This window comes from Tasmannia lanceolata, unplaced genomic scaffold (assembly GCF_043159265.1).
Source record: "Tasmannia lanceolata isolate RefF3 unplaced genomic scaffold, GAP_Taslan_0.1 ptg000019l, whole genome shotgun sequence".
Classification (NCBI taxonomy): Eukaryota; Viridiplantae; Streptophyta; class Magnoliopsida; order Canellales; family Winteraceae; genus Tasmannia; species Tasmannia lanceolata.
In genome coordinates this window covers 15434114-15453494 of record NW_027518696.1, presented here as the reverse complement: position 1 = coordinate 15453494, position 19381 = coordinate 15434114, and the positions used below count along the sequence as shown (strand labels likewise).

General features: G+C 37.7%; 1 protein-coding gene across 3 annotated transcripts in view; it reads left to right on the top strand.

Moving 5' to 3' along the window:
- Positions 1–18919, top strand: part of LOC143852563 (protection of telomeres protein 1a-like) — a 35698-nt gene extending 16779 nt beyond the window's left edge. The window contains exons 3-10 of one of the 3 annotated variants that reach the window (XM_077361992.1): positions 1911–2100; positions 8752–8819; positions 8956–9044; positions 10267–10536; positions 10638–10714; positions 14879–14934; positions 15330–15485; positions 18598–18919. In XM_077361992.1, the coding sequence (XP_077218107.1) occupies positions 1911–2100; positions 8752–8819; positions 8956–9044; positions 10267–10536; positions 10638–10714; positions 14879–14934; positions 15330–15485; positions 18598–18798 (1107 nt within the window). In that variant the 3' untranslated portion in view covers positions 18799–18919. The remainder of the gene's footprint in view (positions 1–1910; positions 2101–8751; positions 8820–8955; positions 9045–10266; positions 10537–10637; positions 10715–14878; positions 14935–15329; positions 15486–18597) is intronic. The other 2 variants (XM_077361993.1, XM_077361995.1) reach the window with 2 other exon arrangements.
- The last annotated feature ends 462 nt before the right edge of the window (positions 18920–19381 follow it).

Genomic DNA, 19381 nt, shown 5'->3' with positions numbered 1-19381 from the left:
AATACATAACAACAAGACCTAACTCGTTGAAACATGGAAAAAAACTTGCAGCTGGTATTGGTAGAAGTAGGAAGGATGAGGAGGAGAAGAAAGAAAGAAAGAAGAAGGAAGGATGCGAAGAATTGAGTTAGGGTTTTCTTTACTTGTTTTTAGGTCATAAGTTGGGGCGAGTGGTTTATATACGATTTATTTCTAATCGTAAAGGGCTCACCACAGAAAAATAAGCGAACAAAAAAGAATCGTAAAAATCATACAATTCAAAGTCGAATCATACGATTTTTTACAAAACCCGGTTCTTCCTTCTGATTTGAATTGTTCAATCCTCGATTCGATTTGAATCGTATGATTTTAACAACAATGGTTGCATTTATAGATAAGTTGACGTTCAGATGTAAAAGATGCAAATAATGGTGCCAATATCAATTGTAAAGGTAGAAAAACATTTAAGATTTTTTTATCTTTCTCAACATGCTATGTGGGCTCATCCTAGTTGAATCGAAGGTGGGCCCACCTTCATTTCAATGTGAAGAGTCACAGGAATTTCAAATTTCAAAACTTAATCATAATACAAATGTCAAATGATGAGTCTCTGACTAAGCACAAAATGGGAAAATATTTTTTTTGTAAGCCATGTTCCTTTGCATTTCATTTCATTTCATTTCATTAATGCAGAGAATGATATTTAGTAGGCAGTATCATTGGACTGGACAACAAAGTAATTGTATATTATGCATGAGATGTCACATCGGCATGTGATCAATACCACCTCGTAATTTTGTGTGGTATTGACATTGAGTTGGGATCCTTGGAGGGATGACTAGTCATTGTACTTTCTTATACTTCATTACACTATACTTCTTTATTGACTTTACTGCTCCAAACATGTGCGACAATGCATGTCACTAGGTGTTCGATGTGATTATGCCATTGTGGATGAATTTCTTGCTTATGTGATTGGTTTTTAAGTATGTATTTGTATTTTCTAGCGCTTCCTGAAGTTTCATCTTACAATTTCATCATTTGCATATGTTTCCGTGATTTTACAATATTTTCACCGAAATTTCCAACCAAAACTAAAATGTTTATGTGATTGGTTTTTAAGTATGTATTTGTATTTTTCTAGCGTTTCCTAAAGTTTCTTCTCACAATTTCATCATTTGCATATGTTTCCGTGATTTTACAATATTTTCACCGAAATTTCCAACCAAAACCAAAATGTTTCAATTTCTGTGCCAACCAAAAGTGAAACAGAAATTTAAAACCTTTTTCAATGCTAGGATCTGTTCATTACATTGGGAAGTGTATTTTACCTGTTTTAAGTAACTTTTGTATATGTTGCTAAAGGATTCTAATGTTCTTTTGTAAATCTTACTAATAGATATATTTTCCTAAAGTTTCTTCTCACAATTTCATCATTGGCATATATGTTGCCTTCATCATTTGACTACCTCTTGATGAGTTCCTTCATAAGTTGAACTCAGTATTGTTTCTTGTAGCATTAGTGTAATACTTTTCCTTTTATTACTTGTTATCATGTTTAGTTGTATTAGTAAATTTGGTTCCTCACTTAGTGTTTTTAAACTTTATAATAACAGCTTAGAGATATGTCTACCAGTAAGGCACAACAATAATTTTAATTCTCTCTCTCTCTCTCTCTCTCTCTCTATATATATATATATATATATATATATATATAGAGAGAGAGAGAGAGAGAGAAATGTTTCTACTCCGTCGGAGTAGATAAATGTTCTACTCCGACGGCCAGAAATAGGGTGGGACCACTTGTATTCTTTGTATTATTGAAATCCCATTGTAGTTTTTACTAAAATCTAGCCATTTGGAATTTCTTAATATTTTACTTAAAATTCCATTTTTTAGTACACTATAAACTTTAGGTATGACTTGTGCAGATGAAATCCATCGAAGGGAATGTTTATGCTGCTTTCGAGAAGCGGTTCTCTTCTTTTGCTCTATTTGAACTGGAATCTAGTGGAATGGGCGAACCATATCAGATTTCCTCAAATTTTCATTCTACAGTCCATGACAAGAAGTTGATAACGCAACTAAGAACATGCTTGGTTGATCATCAATTTGATACAGGTTTATTATCCCGCAAGTATTGGACTATAGTTGCTATTCTATTTAATTTTACCACAAATTTGTGGATGTACTGTAACGACCCGGATTTGGGGCAAATTTTTTAGACATGATTTTTTTTTTTTTAAATCCCAAAATCCGAATCGCTACACCAAAAGGGAAACAACAACAAAAAAATTCTATTACATTAACAGAATGTCTATTACATGGTTTATCTCAACTCCAAAAGAAATCCTATGAGTGCTCTCTCCCATCCTAAGTGCCACCTAAACCTGTTCATCGACAAATGCTCATTTACTTTCCTCACCTATAAAGTCTGGAAAATAATCTAAGTCAAACAGCAAGCTCATGTGACTGGCTTGGATAACAAAAGTGACAAGAATGAAAATCTGCATTGTAAAAATGTTTCTCATGGCATTCACATGTGATAAGTAAAAGCAATAAGAATTATAAGATTTATTGCTAAGGATAAAGAACACCGTGTATATAGATTATGGCCTAAAAATATAAAGTCCTACCACAGGAAATTCTACAGGGATAATCAGTTAATTCAATGACATTGGTGTAAAAAGAATGCGAACAATCATAGGAAACAGAAATATAATCATAGAAATCATAATCATAACTAATTTTATAAAAGTCAGTCATCACTTGTCGTTTGAGTGTAGAATGAGACGTGAAACTCTATGCACCAATCGGAAAGGAACTCGAAGACGAAAACCCAAAACAATGAAAAACACTAAGTCTTCTTTTGTTTTCATTTTCTTCTCTTCTTCTTTTTTCCTCTCTCTCTCTCTCTCTTGGTGTGCACAAGTAAGGTTGCAAAAGCCTATGTTTTGGATTTTTAATAGCTAACGAGTTTTGTGCTTAAAGTAGGTTTCCCAATTACATTTAATGTTAAAAGTTAGTTTCCTAATCTAAGTCTTCCACAATTAGCAAGAGTTCATCTTTATTAAAACTCCCTGAGGGTGTACTTATCAAATTTAACAACTAAACTAAAGTTTTAAATAAAAATAAAAACTCAAAAGTTGCCTAATAAGACAAAACTCGTAACTATGCCTAACCCTAATAGAAAAAAGGTCATAACTTGCTCAAATCACGTCCGAATCGCTAAATCTTGGGTCCGTTGGATAGGTATTCGAAATACCCATCTACCGGAACCAAAATCATGTCGAACGGACAAGATTTGATGCCCCAAAAATTGGTTATACTAAAAAAAACTAAAATACACTGTTGTGATTTTTGGTCTAGAGATCTACGGTCCAGATTTAATTAAGGTTATTAACTTTCTACGCCCATGTGGGGCCGGGTCTTTACATGTATTTTGACATACCTAGCATTGTTTGGATAGATTCATATGTTTTAAGGAAATCTTTGTATGATTGTGGTTCGCTATCTTTCATTTTTAGGTAGTAAATATGACTGGACATGAGGTACCTAAGAGGGATATCTTTCGCTATCTTGTTTAATCCTACATAAGGAAGGAGAGATTGAAGAGGATGTTAACCACAGAATAAGAGCAGGTTGGTTGAAGGGGAAGCATGCTTCAGGAGTTCTGTGCGACCGTAAAATACCTACCAAGTTGAAGGGAAAGTTTTATAAGACAGTTGTGAGGCTAGCCATGTTGTACAGCTCAGAATGTTGGGCCACCAAGAAGCAGCATGTGCATAAGATGAGTGTAGCGGAGATGCGAATGCTTAGATGGATGTGCGGCCACACAAGTTTAGATCGAATTAAAATGAAGACATCCGTAAAAGGTGGGGGTGGCACCAATTGAGGAGAAGATGAGAGAGTACTGCTTAAGATGGTTTGGGCATATCCAACGTAGGCCTTTGGATGCTCCAGTGAGAAGAAGTGACCCGTGCTAAGTTGATGGCGTAAAAAGAGGTAGGGGCAGAGCGAAAACAACTTGGGTAGAAACAGTGAGGAAAGACTTGAGGGCGAGGAACATAACAGAGAACATGACCTTGGATAGCAGAGAATGGAAGAAAATGATCCATGTAGACGAGCCCAACTAGTGTCAGGATTAGACTTAATCATTTGAGCGGGGTAGATCCTTTCACCTTCTTCATGAAAATTTTCTAAAGGATTCATTTGCCAACCCCAACTAGTTTGGGACAAAGGCTTTGTTGATTTGATTTGAGTTGAGTAGCTTTCAATGCTGCTACCATGTTGTGAACAAAATCTTTTACTACAATTTTGTTTTTGTTTTCCGTACTTTGGAGTATTTTGTTTGAACCCATGATACCATTCAATAGAATCCCTGTCCACAGGCAACCCCAAGTGTTCTTTTTTAATGCACTTTAATTGCTTGTGTTGGACTCATTCACATGCAATTCTCTTGCATCTTATTGGAAAAAATTTGTATCTTCTCACTTGTTTGTACTTCAGCAAGATGTTCACCTCTCACCAATTGTGTTACTGGTGATTAACGTTGCATTGTCTCACAATTGAAATGCTTAGCTGCCTTCAAAATTTTCTTTATTTTCTTTCCCATGCATTCTTCTCCCGCATCTTGTTTGTGTGAAACACAAAATTTAACTTATTTATTGACCAATTAATGTAATCTTACCTTCCAAAAAAGAAAATTCATATAATCTTACACTTTTGGCAACATATATATTTATATACACACATATGTATGTATATGTGTGTGTATAGTTTTTTGACAACATATTTGTTGAAAAAGTTAAATAGAGTATTTATACACACACACATTTTGACAGCATATTTATTGAAGTTAAATAGATCTGACTACACCTACGGAATGTTGTGCTAGTTTTTCATGTTAATGAGTGTTATTGTTAAGAGATTATTATATAAACACCATTTTGTGGGCACGAGAAATAACCTTCTTCTTTACCCTTCCTTCTACTTCTTGTTCCACTTTTAGAGCGAAGAAGGAGAGACGAAATGGGGGGGAAGAGGAAGAGAAGATATTCGTGAGGGTTATTCCCTAGCCCCTCGAGGTTGCAGGTTCGATCCCAGCTTACCAACCAAAAAAAAGTAAAGTTTTCACTAGAATGTTTTCATTTAAAAACAAAAAAGGGTACAAAGTGTGCCCCTAGGGTCATCCTAAATTCCTAATGACTATCAAATTATCATAAAACTAACACTCATTAATATGAAATACCATCAAAATACATTTCATTGGCGTAGTGGACTCTGTTTAACTTGTCTTCTGCGCTCCCCCTTAAGTTGGTGCATAACTATCATGCCCATCTTGGAACAAATCCTTCCAAACTGTTTGTAAGTGCTTTCATAAAGATATTTGCGAATTGATTTGTGGACTTTACGTATGGTGTAAATATCAATTAACGGACAACCTTTTCATAAACAAAATGGCAATCAACTTCAATGTGTTTAGTAATTTCATGAAACTACGATATTCCTGCCAATATAAGTAGCGTCTCGCAGTACATCTTCATAGGTTGAGGAATCTTGAATCTCAGTTCTTCCATGGGAGCCTTTAACCTTGTTAATTCACAGGTTCTCTCAGCCATCAACGGTGTCCTTATAAATCCTTGATGCCAAGGGCACCCTGTAGATCTTAAAACAGGTACAACTTGATTCAGTAGTTGTTTGTTTTGATTTTCTGTTTTGTTTTTGTACTTCAAAAAAAAATCTTGAATTTCATCCCTGTCCAATTTCTTCGCCTCTCCCTTTCCCATGGCACTGGTTACCATCTCAAGTGCCCTCAAAACCCCCATCATCCCATCCCATGGTTTTAAATTTTAGCGAAAACATTTTGTTGCAGACAAAATATTTCGATTTCAGCTGCTACCGAAACAAAATCCACTTGGATTCAGAAAAATACCAGATTCACCCAAAATTTCAAGATTTCGTTAATCTATCGGCCAAAATATGCGGAAACATGCAACTTTTAGATAAAAAGAAAAAAAAATCAAAGTTTCATTTTTTTAGAAACCTGATAAAAATCAACACCGCTCACAGACAAGAGAAGAACAACATGATTTTAGTTAGATATTTCTGAAAAAAAACAAAAAGAAAAAAGAAAAAACTGTGGTGAAGAATCTTATCTGCATTTTGGTCGTGATTTCGTACAAAATGTTTACGTAAATTTACAAGATATCGATCGAAATTTCATCCCGAAACCGAAATGTTTTCGTTTCGATGACGAGCGACACTAAAACCAAAACTGAAATTGACAATAAAACCGAAACTGAAACTGAAATGTTTTCGTTTGCGGAAACATGCAACTTTCTGTTTATGTATTTGTTTTGGTTGTGACAGAAATAGAAACATATTGGTTTCTTATGGAAATTTCGTTAGAAATCTTGTGAAACCGCGAAAGCGTGTGAAAACATATGCAAATTATGGCCATTTAATACGAAACTTCAGGAAGTGCTGCAATATGCCTGAATACACCCTTAAAAACCATTACACAAGCAACAACAAAAAAAAAACTAGCCATAATGATTTAACTTCTAGTATAGTATACTACTCATACACTTATAGTGTTGGTTTCGATGTGTATTTCGGTTTTGCTATGCGTTTCAGAGGGGATGGAAACAGAAACATTTCGATCGTTTCGTGTCGGTTCCAGTGGAAATTTAAAACCACGCCCTCATGTATATGCCTCATCTTCTTCTCTCTCCAGGTTATAGCCCACTCTCTTACCTGTAACTCCGTTCTTTCCACCCTTCTCGCTATGCCAACTTCCTCTCCCTCCATCTCTTCGTCAGTCGTCACCAATGTTGGCATCATTCACAATGTTGTCAACCACTACCCCTTCATCAACGGTATTTCCACAGGATCACCACCACCCTTGAGCACTTCAAGCAGCTTCTTTATGACACCCCCTTCAACCCATCTCGTCAAGGCCCTTGCTGCTACTGCATTGACCTCCCCTTCACAAATCGAAGCTGTACAACACTCTTTCACTGATACTTTTGATTGAAGTGGGACAATGTTAGGATAGTCGATGAGAATATGGGTAATCTTTTAAACTGCTGGAGATTGATGAAGCTCGGAAGACATGGAAAAATTCTATGTGATTTGGCTGTGTATGCTATAATGTGGGGTTTATTGAAAGAGCAAAACTCTAGGATTTTTATGTGAAAATTACGTGTGTGGGTTCCCTGATTTCTAATATTAAGGTACCATAATCCTTTGGGCTAAAGTATATGACTCTAGCTGGGTCCTTTACTGTATCTGAAACCCTCAGAAATTGTTATAATGTGGTGTGGAACAGAGCTGGTTATTCGGAAAAAAAAAAAATCAGTGAAATGGATCACCCCTCTCTTCCTCCCTCCCCCACCTGCGCACCCCCACTCCAACCAATGCGCTGAAGCTGAATTTTGGCAGAAGTTCGAGAGGTAATCTAGTTATTGTTGGAAGTGGAGGGTTGTAAGAAATGGATTGGAGATGCGATCATCTCATATCCAGACCCTTTCGGCAATGCCGACTCAACTGAAGAGCTGATGAAAGCACTATTGGAGGGTGTAAAACTCAACTCGTACTTTCTGGATAGTCATATCTGCCTTGAAGGAGAATTTGCTAATGTTATATCTTTTGTTCATGGAAGAAGAGCCCTTGGAAATTTGCTGATCAAATTTGCAAATCCGAAATGTTATTCCCAAACTGGATTCAAGTATTATCCCTATTCCTTAACAGCTTTTTGTATTGCAGATGATCTTGTAAAATATAAAGCGTATAGAGTGAATATGATTGTCTAGATCCCTTGTTTCTCTATTGTGCTCGTCTTTCTATTTTTTTTGGTTGATGGGATTACTAGGATATTTGGTGGCTTCACTTGGAGGCTCACCCTGTCCAAGTTTTCCAGCACTTGGGTGAAGAAATAGGACATGGGAGTGGATTTCGGGGTCATCCTTTTTTTTTCTTTTTATATTATAAAAAATCAAGATTTGTGACCGAGGAAGGAGGTTGCCCCTGCTTGCTCTAGATGACGTGATACCTATGGGGCTCTCATATAAATATTGGTAGTGGTGATTCTGGTGAATGCATGATAGGACCTTGAATGATACGGAATGCCTCGTGAATTGGTACGAGTCCTATTGTTTTCACAGATTTATGCTCACATTTTTTGACAAGTGACAATCACATTAGGCTGAAGCGACCTTTGTTTAAGTAGTACTGCTGCCAACCTACAAAGTTACGAATGGTATATCATTGGTGCACTTGAAGGTGGACTTCATGGAGTGGTAATATACTATTATGTAGTGGGAGTGAGTAGAGGTCCCACCGTTTGGGATTGGTATTCATTTTCTCCATGATATTGCCAGATCCTCTTAAAAAAACTTTGTTAGGTACTTCTGTCCCTGTCATTTGCAATCAAATTAACTGTTTCATGTGCTAAGATGATTCGGTAAACAATGTTCATGTATGACCCAACAAGCATAGGAAATCACTTCAAAAGACATTAACATGGGTTTTGTAATATGCATAACTTCAGTTTTTTGCTTTTTAGTTTTTACACATTGGATTCTATCCAACTATGTCACACAAACAGCATGCATCATTTTCTAGGATAACTTGGCCTACATCTGTGCATAAGCTTGTTGGCAGTCATTTCTGCAACACATGTTTGAGATAATGGATTTCACACGGGCTACTTTTTATCCTATGCGGATGCTTTGTAATGCATATCAAATTGTTGGTATACTTGTTTAGGTGCAAATCAACTCTTTGTCTTGTTGAGGGAAATCAAAGTTGGCCAGCCTCTTGATTTAATATGCAAGGTAATTCACATATGCTGCTGACTTCTGCACTTGAGAATTGATATCCCTATGTAGGATCTCTTGAGAAGGAATTTAAATGCTTTTCTATTCAAAGGAACAAAGGAACTAATTTGATAATTTTGGTTTTGGTAACTAGATTATTTGTGTATGGGAATTTCCTGAAGATAGGTGGATGCTTTTTGTTTGGGATGGAACTGATACTCCTCCTATAAGTTTACCAATGAAGTAAGTATTTGATGTTCTACTTTGTTATACGTGACTCTTGTATAGCTTTTATAGAAATGAAATAGAATATAGTTTAAGTTATACTCAAAGTGTTTTTGTGATATTGTGTAAATTAAAAAAATGATGTGTACTTATTGTAGAAAATTGAGAGTTCTCAATTCTCTCAAAATAGGATTAAACCACAATGTGCTGCAAATGTCAAGAAGAGATGCATGAAGCACAATCACTTAAAGCAAGAACACAAGATTTATGTGTTTCGGCAGTGTGCCTACGTCCATGAGAAAAGAGATTCAGTATTTTGATTTAGGGTTACAAAGCTCTATTTTCCTCTCAGCTAAGAAAACACACAAAACCTCCCAACCCATTCCCAGCTCCCCCCTTTCTCATTATTTTCTCCATGAGTGAAATAAGAAGTAGAATTATTATTTGGGTGATAAAAATGCTGTTATTCCTTAAGGTTTATTAAGTATTAGTGTGCTACATAAAAAGCCTTCTAGAAGTGGGCATAGTATGAATCATAACTTAATTAATATACAACATACAGAACTCCTTGTTTATCCTATTTTCCTCAATATGCCCTTAATGTTGGCTAATGATATTTGATTTCCTGTTTGAGAGTTGTTGCATTATCTTGGGTTGACCACCTTTGAGGGTACAATGTAATTTCTCAAGGTGTGTTGCATGAATAGCATCATTTTATTGTCATTTAATTCAGTGCATTAATATACATCTTAATTGTGTACCGGCATTACTTCGACAGGATTGATGATGAAACTTCATGGCTGGTCATACTTGTGTTACAATCTGGAAGTGACAAATGTTACTATCATTTGAAAACATTAATTATTGACATTCCTTTGATATTGAACTTGTAAGGGTTGATCTTTAGGTAGAGTCGTCAATTGCCCAAGTATTTTTTTCATGTTCATTGGATTCAGGAATGTAAGGGTGCGTCAGTATGTTGGCTATTAACAAGATGGATGGTCTTGATCACCACACCCACGTCCCATGATGTACAATGGTCCTTGGAGAAGGATAATGATATTAATGTTTCTCAGTTTTTTATGATAATGATTCCATAGTTTCACGGTTTTGTAAGCTTAGGTTTGATTGTATAAGTTTGGGCTGTTTGGCTTTTTAGTTTTTACCTATTTATTTGGCATTATAAACTTGATGTTAGTGTGACAAAGTAATGAAATTGTTGGCACTATTTCTGACGCAGGCCAGATGAAGTGGAGAATCCAATTCCTTTGCTATTAGAACCATTACCTCTGCCAAGAGATGTTTTATGTACATTTCCTCGTGTGGGAACTGTCTTGAGAGTAATCATTGACAAAGAGCTTGGCCCAAAAGTACAAGGTAGTGGTCAATGGGTCAAACTCCGTAACATTACTTGTGAGGTCCGATCTGGACTGTGGCGAGGTATATTTTCGCCTTCAAGTCAACTTCGCTTTCTGTCTAACGAGGACAAAGCTGTGATAAGTCTTGAAAGGTAATTATTCTACTTTTTTGCATAGGAAGATGGTAGTTTCTTTTAACATCTCTCTCTCTCTCTCAATGCAAAGTGATCCTATATTGTAATTTAACCACTAGATTTTACATGGAACGTCTATCATCTCAAGTGGATCGCATGCCTTTGTGGAGTTTTCCTTGGCCTTCTCGCATAACAGGTATTATGTTCTAGCTAAGTTGGAGAGTTGTTCGCCCTTCAAATATAAAACGTATTTTTCTTTTCTAGATTTCGGTACAATTTCTTTTATGATTTGAGATGCATGCATATTATGTTCTTAATGTAATGAAATTTGGTTGTGAGCAATTGGCACTTTAAATATGAAACATATTTTTCTTTTCTAGATTTCGGTACAAGTGCTTTTATGATTTGAGCTGCATACATATTGTCTTCTTTGTATAATGAAGTCACAAGCTCTGCTTTCCAACTTAACGCATCAACCACTAGATTCGTGCGTCCTGGCTTATACTTGATACACATATCGAACTCACCCAATGATTATACAGATCTTTGGGGGATAGTTTCTCTGGAGCTTGGTTGTGAGTAGTATGGAGGCTTCTTTAATATGCTTCTATTCTATTGAGAACAATTTAACTTTTATCTATGTAGAAATGCCCATATTAATAGAAAAATTACAAACAGCTAGAGATACATCAATGTCTTCATTCCTCAGAGTATTAGGCCAAAGTTTTTCTTCGTGCGTCCTGGCTTATACTCGATACACATATCGAACTCACCCAATGATTGTACAGATCTTTGAGGGATAATTTTTCTGGAGTTTGGTTGTGAGCAGTATGGAGGCTTCTTTAATATGCTTCTATTCTATTGAGAACAATTTAACTTTTATCTATGTAGAAATGCCCATCTTTATAGAAAAATTACAAGCAGCTTGAGATACATCAATGTCTTCATGCCGCAGAGTATTAGGCCAAAGTTTTTCTATATCTGACAGCCTGGAAAATTAGGTTAGGAATAAATTCTAAGACTAAGCTCTGTCTAAGGTGCATACCTATATGCTCGATTTCTATTGGTCGCCAACAAGTATTCCTTGCATGGGCGCAGTATAACCAGTGGCAACCGGTTACCAAATTTTTAGATTTACTATGTGCTCTCCTGTACACCATCAACAGGATACTGATGAAGGAGAAGAAGCATTTGCTTTAGAAGATTACTTGATCAGATCCTTCTGTATTTGTTTTATAAAAAAATAAGTCCCTTTTCTACACCACTAAACTAGGAAGGGTCTAATGTGGCAATCATCTTTCCTTAAAATGTAGCGACTGGTAGATCTTTCAATACATCGATTTTCTGCGGTCGAAACAGAAAACCAGATCTTGGGACAAGAAAATAGAGTAAACCCCCTGATCTTGACAGAAAAATAGTCTTCTTGCATTTAAAATGATGTGAAAACCGGGTTCAGCGTACAGAATCTGGAAAGCTGGCTGTAAGATCAGTTGTAATGTCATGAGGCCACCCCATGCTCATCTCTCTCATTGTTTTTTTTTGTATTTTCCTCTCTTTTCCTTAAATAAATATATTTATTAACATTCAAAAATCAGAGAATATCAGCGTCTTGTGATCTCAGTCACTGCTCTGGCTGTAAGATCAGTTGTAATGTCATTGAGGCGACCCCATGATCATCTCTCATGATTTTTTTGTATTCTCCTCTCTTTTACTTAAATAAATATATTCATTAACATTAAAAAATCGGAGAATATCAGCATCTTGTGATCTCAGCCACTGCTCTAACAGGGATTTCATGCACATGTTAGCAATCCTCTTTCTTTAAAATGTGGAAGTGGTATCCACCTGTTACACTGTGCTCCTGTGATGTCAGCCTGCCTTGACCAATGAGAGCCGAGCTTGCATTGGAAGCCCCTCCTTTGGCATCTCTCATAATGGGATTCTGGAGGATATGCACGCCCCCATGTATTTGTATACAATTGTCACTTGAATTTCAGTATTTGTAAGAAGGATTTTAGATGGAATGGGGATCGTTATTCTTTCTACTTCTTGAGGTATAATGGCAGATTGAGAAGCTCGACTAGAAGGAATTGGAGGAGAATCTTTGTGTTATATATGGTGATCCTCCTGGTATCCGAATTTGATCTGTAATTTCCTATTTATGAAAAAGAGACGAAAGGCAGGTTGTCTAATATCACTGCCCCTCCATTAGTTGGTACTACCTGGAATGAAAGAACCAAAATGGATTCATGAAGGTTTAATTGCTGAATCACTTCCCAATGGTATGTTCCGGGTTCATTTAGATAGTGAAGATCTGATTCTAGGTAGTAGTGCTTTCGCTGGAAGATAGGCATATAGTCAATTCAATCATCGAAGAAGAGAGAACCAGGTAAATTGCGTAGTCAACATGATAAGGACATGGAGTTTCAAAGTAGGCAACCTCACTCATAGAAAAAGAGGAATATTACCTTGTAGATAGATTAGCGCGGATCTCGGCTTCAGAGGAGTCAGTATAACCAATCGAACCTAAAAGAGGAGATAATACCCATGGAGTCCCTAAAAACACCACCAATGCCAGCAATGCCAGGGTTGCCAAGGGAGCAACCATCAACATTGAGTTTGATGACCTTCCTTAGGGGAGGTTTCCATTTGTCTACCACTTTTGCCTTGGCTATCGAACTATTCGCGATCATTTTCCAATTTCTGATAATGATGTCTGCTGAATATCCCAAGAAGGATTTATGTTGCAATGTCCAAGCTGCCTTGGTGAATCTAATATTCCATGCCAACCAAGAAGGAATTGAACTTTTGCCTTCAAAAATCGTGAATTTCATTCATTCCATATGCCCCACTGAACAGCAAAGGGTAAAAGTTCCAAAGAAATAGGCCCAAAGAACCAAACCCAGAGACATGCCAACTCAAGAAGAACTCCTTAATTGAATCACGGATCACCCAATATGTAAGATCCCACATCGAAAAGGGAGAGAAAGTTCCTGGGCTATATGTGAACCCTTCTCTCCTTGTGTAGACGCATTTTAAAACTGGGGCGGGTTGCAACCCAAAACCGAACAATATCTGCACAGTGGAGCCGAGGCATGACAAAATGGTATCAGAGCCGTACCTCCTCCGGTACAGTGTGCCAGCGAGTACACTAGCCCCTAAAGGGGGGTGTGCCAGCGAGGACGTTGGGCCCTAGGGGGGGTGGATTGTAATAACCCACATAGGAAAGGGAGAGAAAGTTCCTGGGCTATATATGTGAACCCTTCTCTCAATGTGTAGACGCGTTTTAAAACAGGGGCGGGTTGCGGCCCAAAACCTGACAATCTATGCACTGTGGTGCCAAGGCGTGTCACAATATAAACCAAACAAGTCAAACACTTGAGACAAAAAAAAAAATACCACTTTGCAATGAATGAAAATATGAGTAATGGTTTCTTCATTTGATAGGCAGATAACATCTATTTGCCATGTGGAAATTCCATTTTCTGAGCCTTTCCTGCATATTAGTTTTGTTTAGTGAATGAATGAAAATATAAGGAACTTTTGCCTGCTCTTTTCTGCTAGTGGAGTTGATTTTTGTCGGAGTTTCCGTTGAAATGTTGACTTTTCAATAGAAATTTTGTTTTTTAATCTGAAAAGTAGCATGATTCGTATATCTCGACCGAAACATTAATGAAATCTCAAAATTTCAGGCGAAATATGGTATTGTTATGACTCCAAGTAGATTTTGTTTCAGTAGCTGCCGAAATCGAAATATTTGGGCCGAAATTTAAACCATGTTTGTATCACAGTTGGATTAACTCCACCACCTATTGAAATAGTTAGAAGGATCTACATCATCTTCTGCCTTTGCTCAGTCATGTATGCCTTCCACTAATTTATTTATTTTTTTTGGATGGTTTCCTTCCATTAATTATGTGTGTCTAACCTCATTTAGTCCTTGGATTATTGATTATGAAGCAACGGACCACATGATTGGGAAGGGCATATCTCTGAAGGTTTTTTTGTTATTTTCAGGTTTATATAGGGGGACAGGGTGGAAATGAAAAACTTGAAATATATAAATATAATAAAAAATTAGAGAAGAAAAATTCATGAAATTATGTTGTATTTTTGTGGTAAAAAGCTAAAATATCATGAATTCATGATATTTTTTAAAATATTGATGCAAGTGAAGTTATTTTCATTTAATGAAACAATTGTGACATTTTGAAAAAGTTGGAGATATTTGTGACTGCTCGTAGGCTTGTTCATGTTTCCTTTTTGTGATACTTTTTTAGCTAAGTGTTTTATGTGACTCTCCAATAAAATTTCAAAATATTGGGAAGTTGATTTCTAAAATATTAGGTTTCCTTTCCAGATACAGGTTGCGAACTGCGGTTCTCAACATTAATGGATGTCCTCACCCACTCGAAGGTACTTAGTTTATGTAAGGCACAGCAATATTCGATTTTGATTTCACTAAGAGCACCAATCGTAATAGGTGGCTCCTTTTTTTACTAGTTACGTTTTGACTTTGGTCGAATGCCTCATTTTTTGATGGATAGTGAAAATTTTATTAGAAGGTAACGGCATGTAGCTGTATTGTTAGCACCTCTCAATATATAAAAGAAACATCAACATCTAATTCAGCCTGCCGCTAGAAAACCTGGATTAACATCTAGGAAGGTCTTGCAACCATTTTCAAAAACTTCCTACCTTGTCTTTGTGTTGAACCAATCAAGATTTTCAGACATATGATCTTTGACCTTTGTTTCATGAATGCATAAATTACACCCATCTCTCTTTCAAACTAAACGTGTATGTCACAGGTAACACACAGATTCAAGTGTGTAGTTCGCGTGGTAGCTGTATATCCTTGCCGGGCAGAGATGTTCCGATCTATCGTGACACATATGTATCGGATCAGATTGACACTGGAGGACCCCACTGCTAGAATCCATGCTTTCGTGTGTGATGAAGATGGGGCAAGATACACTTCTCTCAGCTTCTTCTTTTTATTTTTCAATGTTTTTTTTTTTTTTTTTTTGAAAAATGACAATTTCATTGATACTATGAAGATTACATTGGGGACCAGGGGTCCCAACTTGCATTACATAGAATCAATTAAGGGTGGCCAGGAGCATACTCCTAGGCCAGTAAAAACCAAAAGAAATGATCTTTTGGGCCTTCCGCTACAGTGAGATCCACACTTCCATACGCTGCCACCATGCCCTGTTGAATCCTTCATCTAGTACCACAGCCAGTGATGCCTTCACCGCTCGCCTTCGTTTCGTTTACACTGCACAATGGACTCAATTGAATCAAATCCAACAAAAAGTGCCATATTAGTGGGCCCCATCAAACAAGCCTTTCATCAAAACAGACTTGTCATCACCATTTAGATAGTCATTTTGTTTGAGCCTCTAGGCAAGTCGTCAAAACCGAAGGAGTCTCTTCCATGTTGTGCTGGATCTGGGATTTTGGCAAAGAAAGCCCGAGGAATCATGTTAAGGATTCCCAGTGGTTCGTTGGTCTTAGGCTTTTCTTCCACCGATCGGATACCCACCGCCTTATTCTCAACTTATTCTTGTCTCCATCCAACCCTTAATCCAGACCCCAAAGTCCTGGGAAACTTCCAGAACGCATGAGGAAAGAAAAGCTGACGCCCCAGGCAAGATTGTTCTCTTGGATCATCAGGGGGAGCCATTCCTCCTTTGTCGTGGGAATTCTCTTCAAAATAAGAGGATGGGGACCTTTTAATATCAACCCAAGACCTTAAGGGCCTTGAAGCCTCCGCTCCTAGAAGAGAGCGCAAGGAACCTGACAAGACAACTTCCTAACTACCAAGAATGAAAATTTAATCAATGCATCCACTAATGCTTTAATTGCTATAATCTTTTGTCTTTTTCAGGCCCAGGATCCCCTAGCTACAGTTTAGCTATAGGTAGGACCTATCCTAGTAGACTTGGAATAAAATTTGAAGAGCCTCAACAATCTGCTGTTCTTTTTCTTAATCCCAGTTTAGACCCCAAAATATTCCCCAAGTTAAGCATAAGGAAATTTTCATGATATCTTGACCCCATGGGTAGGTAATTTAAACCATTGTAAGAACCGCCAGGGGCACGACAGTCGAGACTCTTCCTAGCACTAGGAGCCAACGAAGCAGGTTTTCGCCTACGAGTAGGGTTAGATTTCTTGGGACTCACCAAAAGTCCAAAATGATCAGATTTCCTCACATCAGGTCCCATCACCCCTATTTCGAAGCTGACTAACGACGCAATCAAAGGCCCCCTAACGAGAAGATTTGAATTTGAATTTGAATTCCCAAGGGGGGCCAATGGCTCACAAGACAAAGGCCTTGAACTTGTCGGAAGCCGATCCGCCTGCGGAGGAGCCGAATCAGAGATAACAGAATTTTCCTTCGAGAGCTCAACCCCAATAGTGTAGGACTGGTCCAAAATTTTGAGTTTAACGTAGGTATTAGAAAAAACCACCGGGAGGCTAGAATCTTAGCTGAAACGAAACTCATACAATTTTGGTGGTTGCCTTCCATCTTGGTTTCTACAACCTTACCAAAAAGGCTCCCTAAAGCCTCCACCGTTGAAACTGTCCAGGCATGCAGAGGAATGCCTAAAAAGTGAACCCAAAGAGCTTCCTCTCCTTGAATATATTCCTTTTTCCATGGTGAGAGGGAAAGCATATGGTTATCCAAAGCCGCAGATCCCTTAGCAAGGATCTTTGATGCTTGTGATTCGGATTCAAACATAAAAGGAACTTCATTCTTTGCCAACAAAGAAGGACAATGTAACGAAGGGATTTCCCATTACACTTGTGCCCAATTCCGAAGCTCCTGCAGAGTCTCATTAAGGTTTTTCTTTTTCCCTATCAAGCAGGATCTTAGGGAGCCTATTCACACATCCACTTCCTTGCCCGAGATTGATAAAAGTGGAACCTCTGAATTTTTGTGGCGATAAATTTTGCCCGAATCGGGCCAAAGATCATCTTCACCACCCTTAGGCTCTAGTATAGATGAACTAGCACGAGGAACCCATTTTAAGTGTGATATGATCGTATGACACCAGCGACATTTGTCTCGCCATCTAAAGTTTAGATATTGACAAGGAGAGCAAAACCATGCTCCAAGTCTACTATCTCCGTCTTGCTTAGGTCTCCCTAAGGGTTTCCCTTCTCCACCCCAAGATGAGTGAGGAGAGAGAGAGAGAGAGAGGGGGGGGGGGGGGGGGGGGGGGAGGAGAGAGATTCAATCTAGATTGCGGACATCTTCTACATCTAATACGCTATCCAAAGTTTTGATAGCGGCAAAAAAAACACTGCCAATCCTCCTCCCCTCGAATTTTTCTTTGCATTTTTTTTTCAATGGCCAATATTCTTTTTCAATGTTTTTTAATTCTCAGATAACAAGATGGAATACTGTTTAAGATCAATTTCTTTGGCCTACATTCTGAAGCACCAGCAAAATAAAAAACAATCAGCCAACTTTTTCAGCCATTTGTTCATTTTAATAAACTTATGTAGCTATGCCACCTTTATGCATTGCACTTACTCATCACTGTGCCACTTATTGAATAGAGAATATTTGCCTACACATATCTCCATTCCTGGATAGAATAATAGGGCTTTAGGACCTGTAAATGTATGAACTATGCTGAAGAAATTATTTCAGAGTTTCTTTGATGGCACACATCACTTGCCTTCCTGAGGAGGTTCTGTGGGACGTGTTTGTTCGGCCTTTTCATTCCTTGTATCCATGTCAGTATAGTCTAGTTTGATTGTATATTTTGTGACCACTTAGGACTTGGCCCATTTTTTAATAAAATTCCCATCATTCAAAAAAAAATGTTCTGGCTCCTCATAGGACCAAAGAACCATCAACCTGCGAGGTCTGTTTCCTTTCCTCCAGTCTATGGAAGGCTCTTAAAAGCTTTCTTGCCCTTGTAATTTGACTAGATCAGTCTCTGAGTGCTTTCTTATTGACTTCCTTTTGAAAATGTAAGAAAGATCATCCTAGTCATTAACCTAGGATTTGGTGCCTTTAATTATCCCATTTATTTCTTACTTCGTCTTAATCCATGGCAGGTGGAGTTTTTCGAAGGCTACCCACCTGCTGATGTGCTGACAAGCAAGATGAACAAACTGCTTGGAATTGCTGAGGGAGGTGGCAAGGATTTCAGAAATCCACCATGGGTGCAACTTTGTATAAAATCTTATTATCTTGATAAAAAAGATGTTTGGGCTACCAGGCATTATCGGATCTTTGGTACCAAGCTAGTTGGTTGAAAATGCTTGTACAGTTTAATGCAATTATCCTCAGGTTATAGACTTATGGTCTTTCCCCTAGAGTACTTTGGCTTCTTGATCGCATAAAATCAAAGCTTTCTAGGCTCTTGAGTTGTTCAAATCTAGGTTTAATGTCCAATTGAGGTTTTCAATTTTGATCATAGTTTCCAAAGTGGGAAGAAAGTGCAGGAAGTGGAAGCGAGAAGCAAAAGGGACTAGAGAAGACAAAATGCGAGTTCCAGCTCTCTTATTTAGGGACCTTTGGAAGGCTCTAAATAAAGAGTGCCTATCCCATTCAAAACCTCTTTAGAAATTGATATTGGCACCCCATCTCTTGCTCCCTACTTCACTTATTCAAGCCCCTTCAAATCAAAGAGACCATCTAAAGCAATAAGAAGAGTCCGCCTTCATGCATTCCAATTGAAAGACTTGAAGGCCCAGTGAGGCGTTTTTAATTAGTAGCTTTTGTAAATTTTGTAATTTGATCTAGAGGAATGATAAGCTGAAGGCCTCTCTTGCAAAAAAAACCAGCTACAAGGGTGCTCCTAGTGCGTGTACTACTTATTTAATTTTACATGCGTGC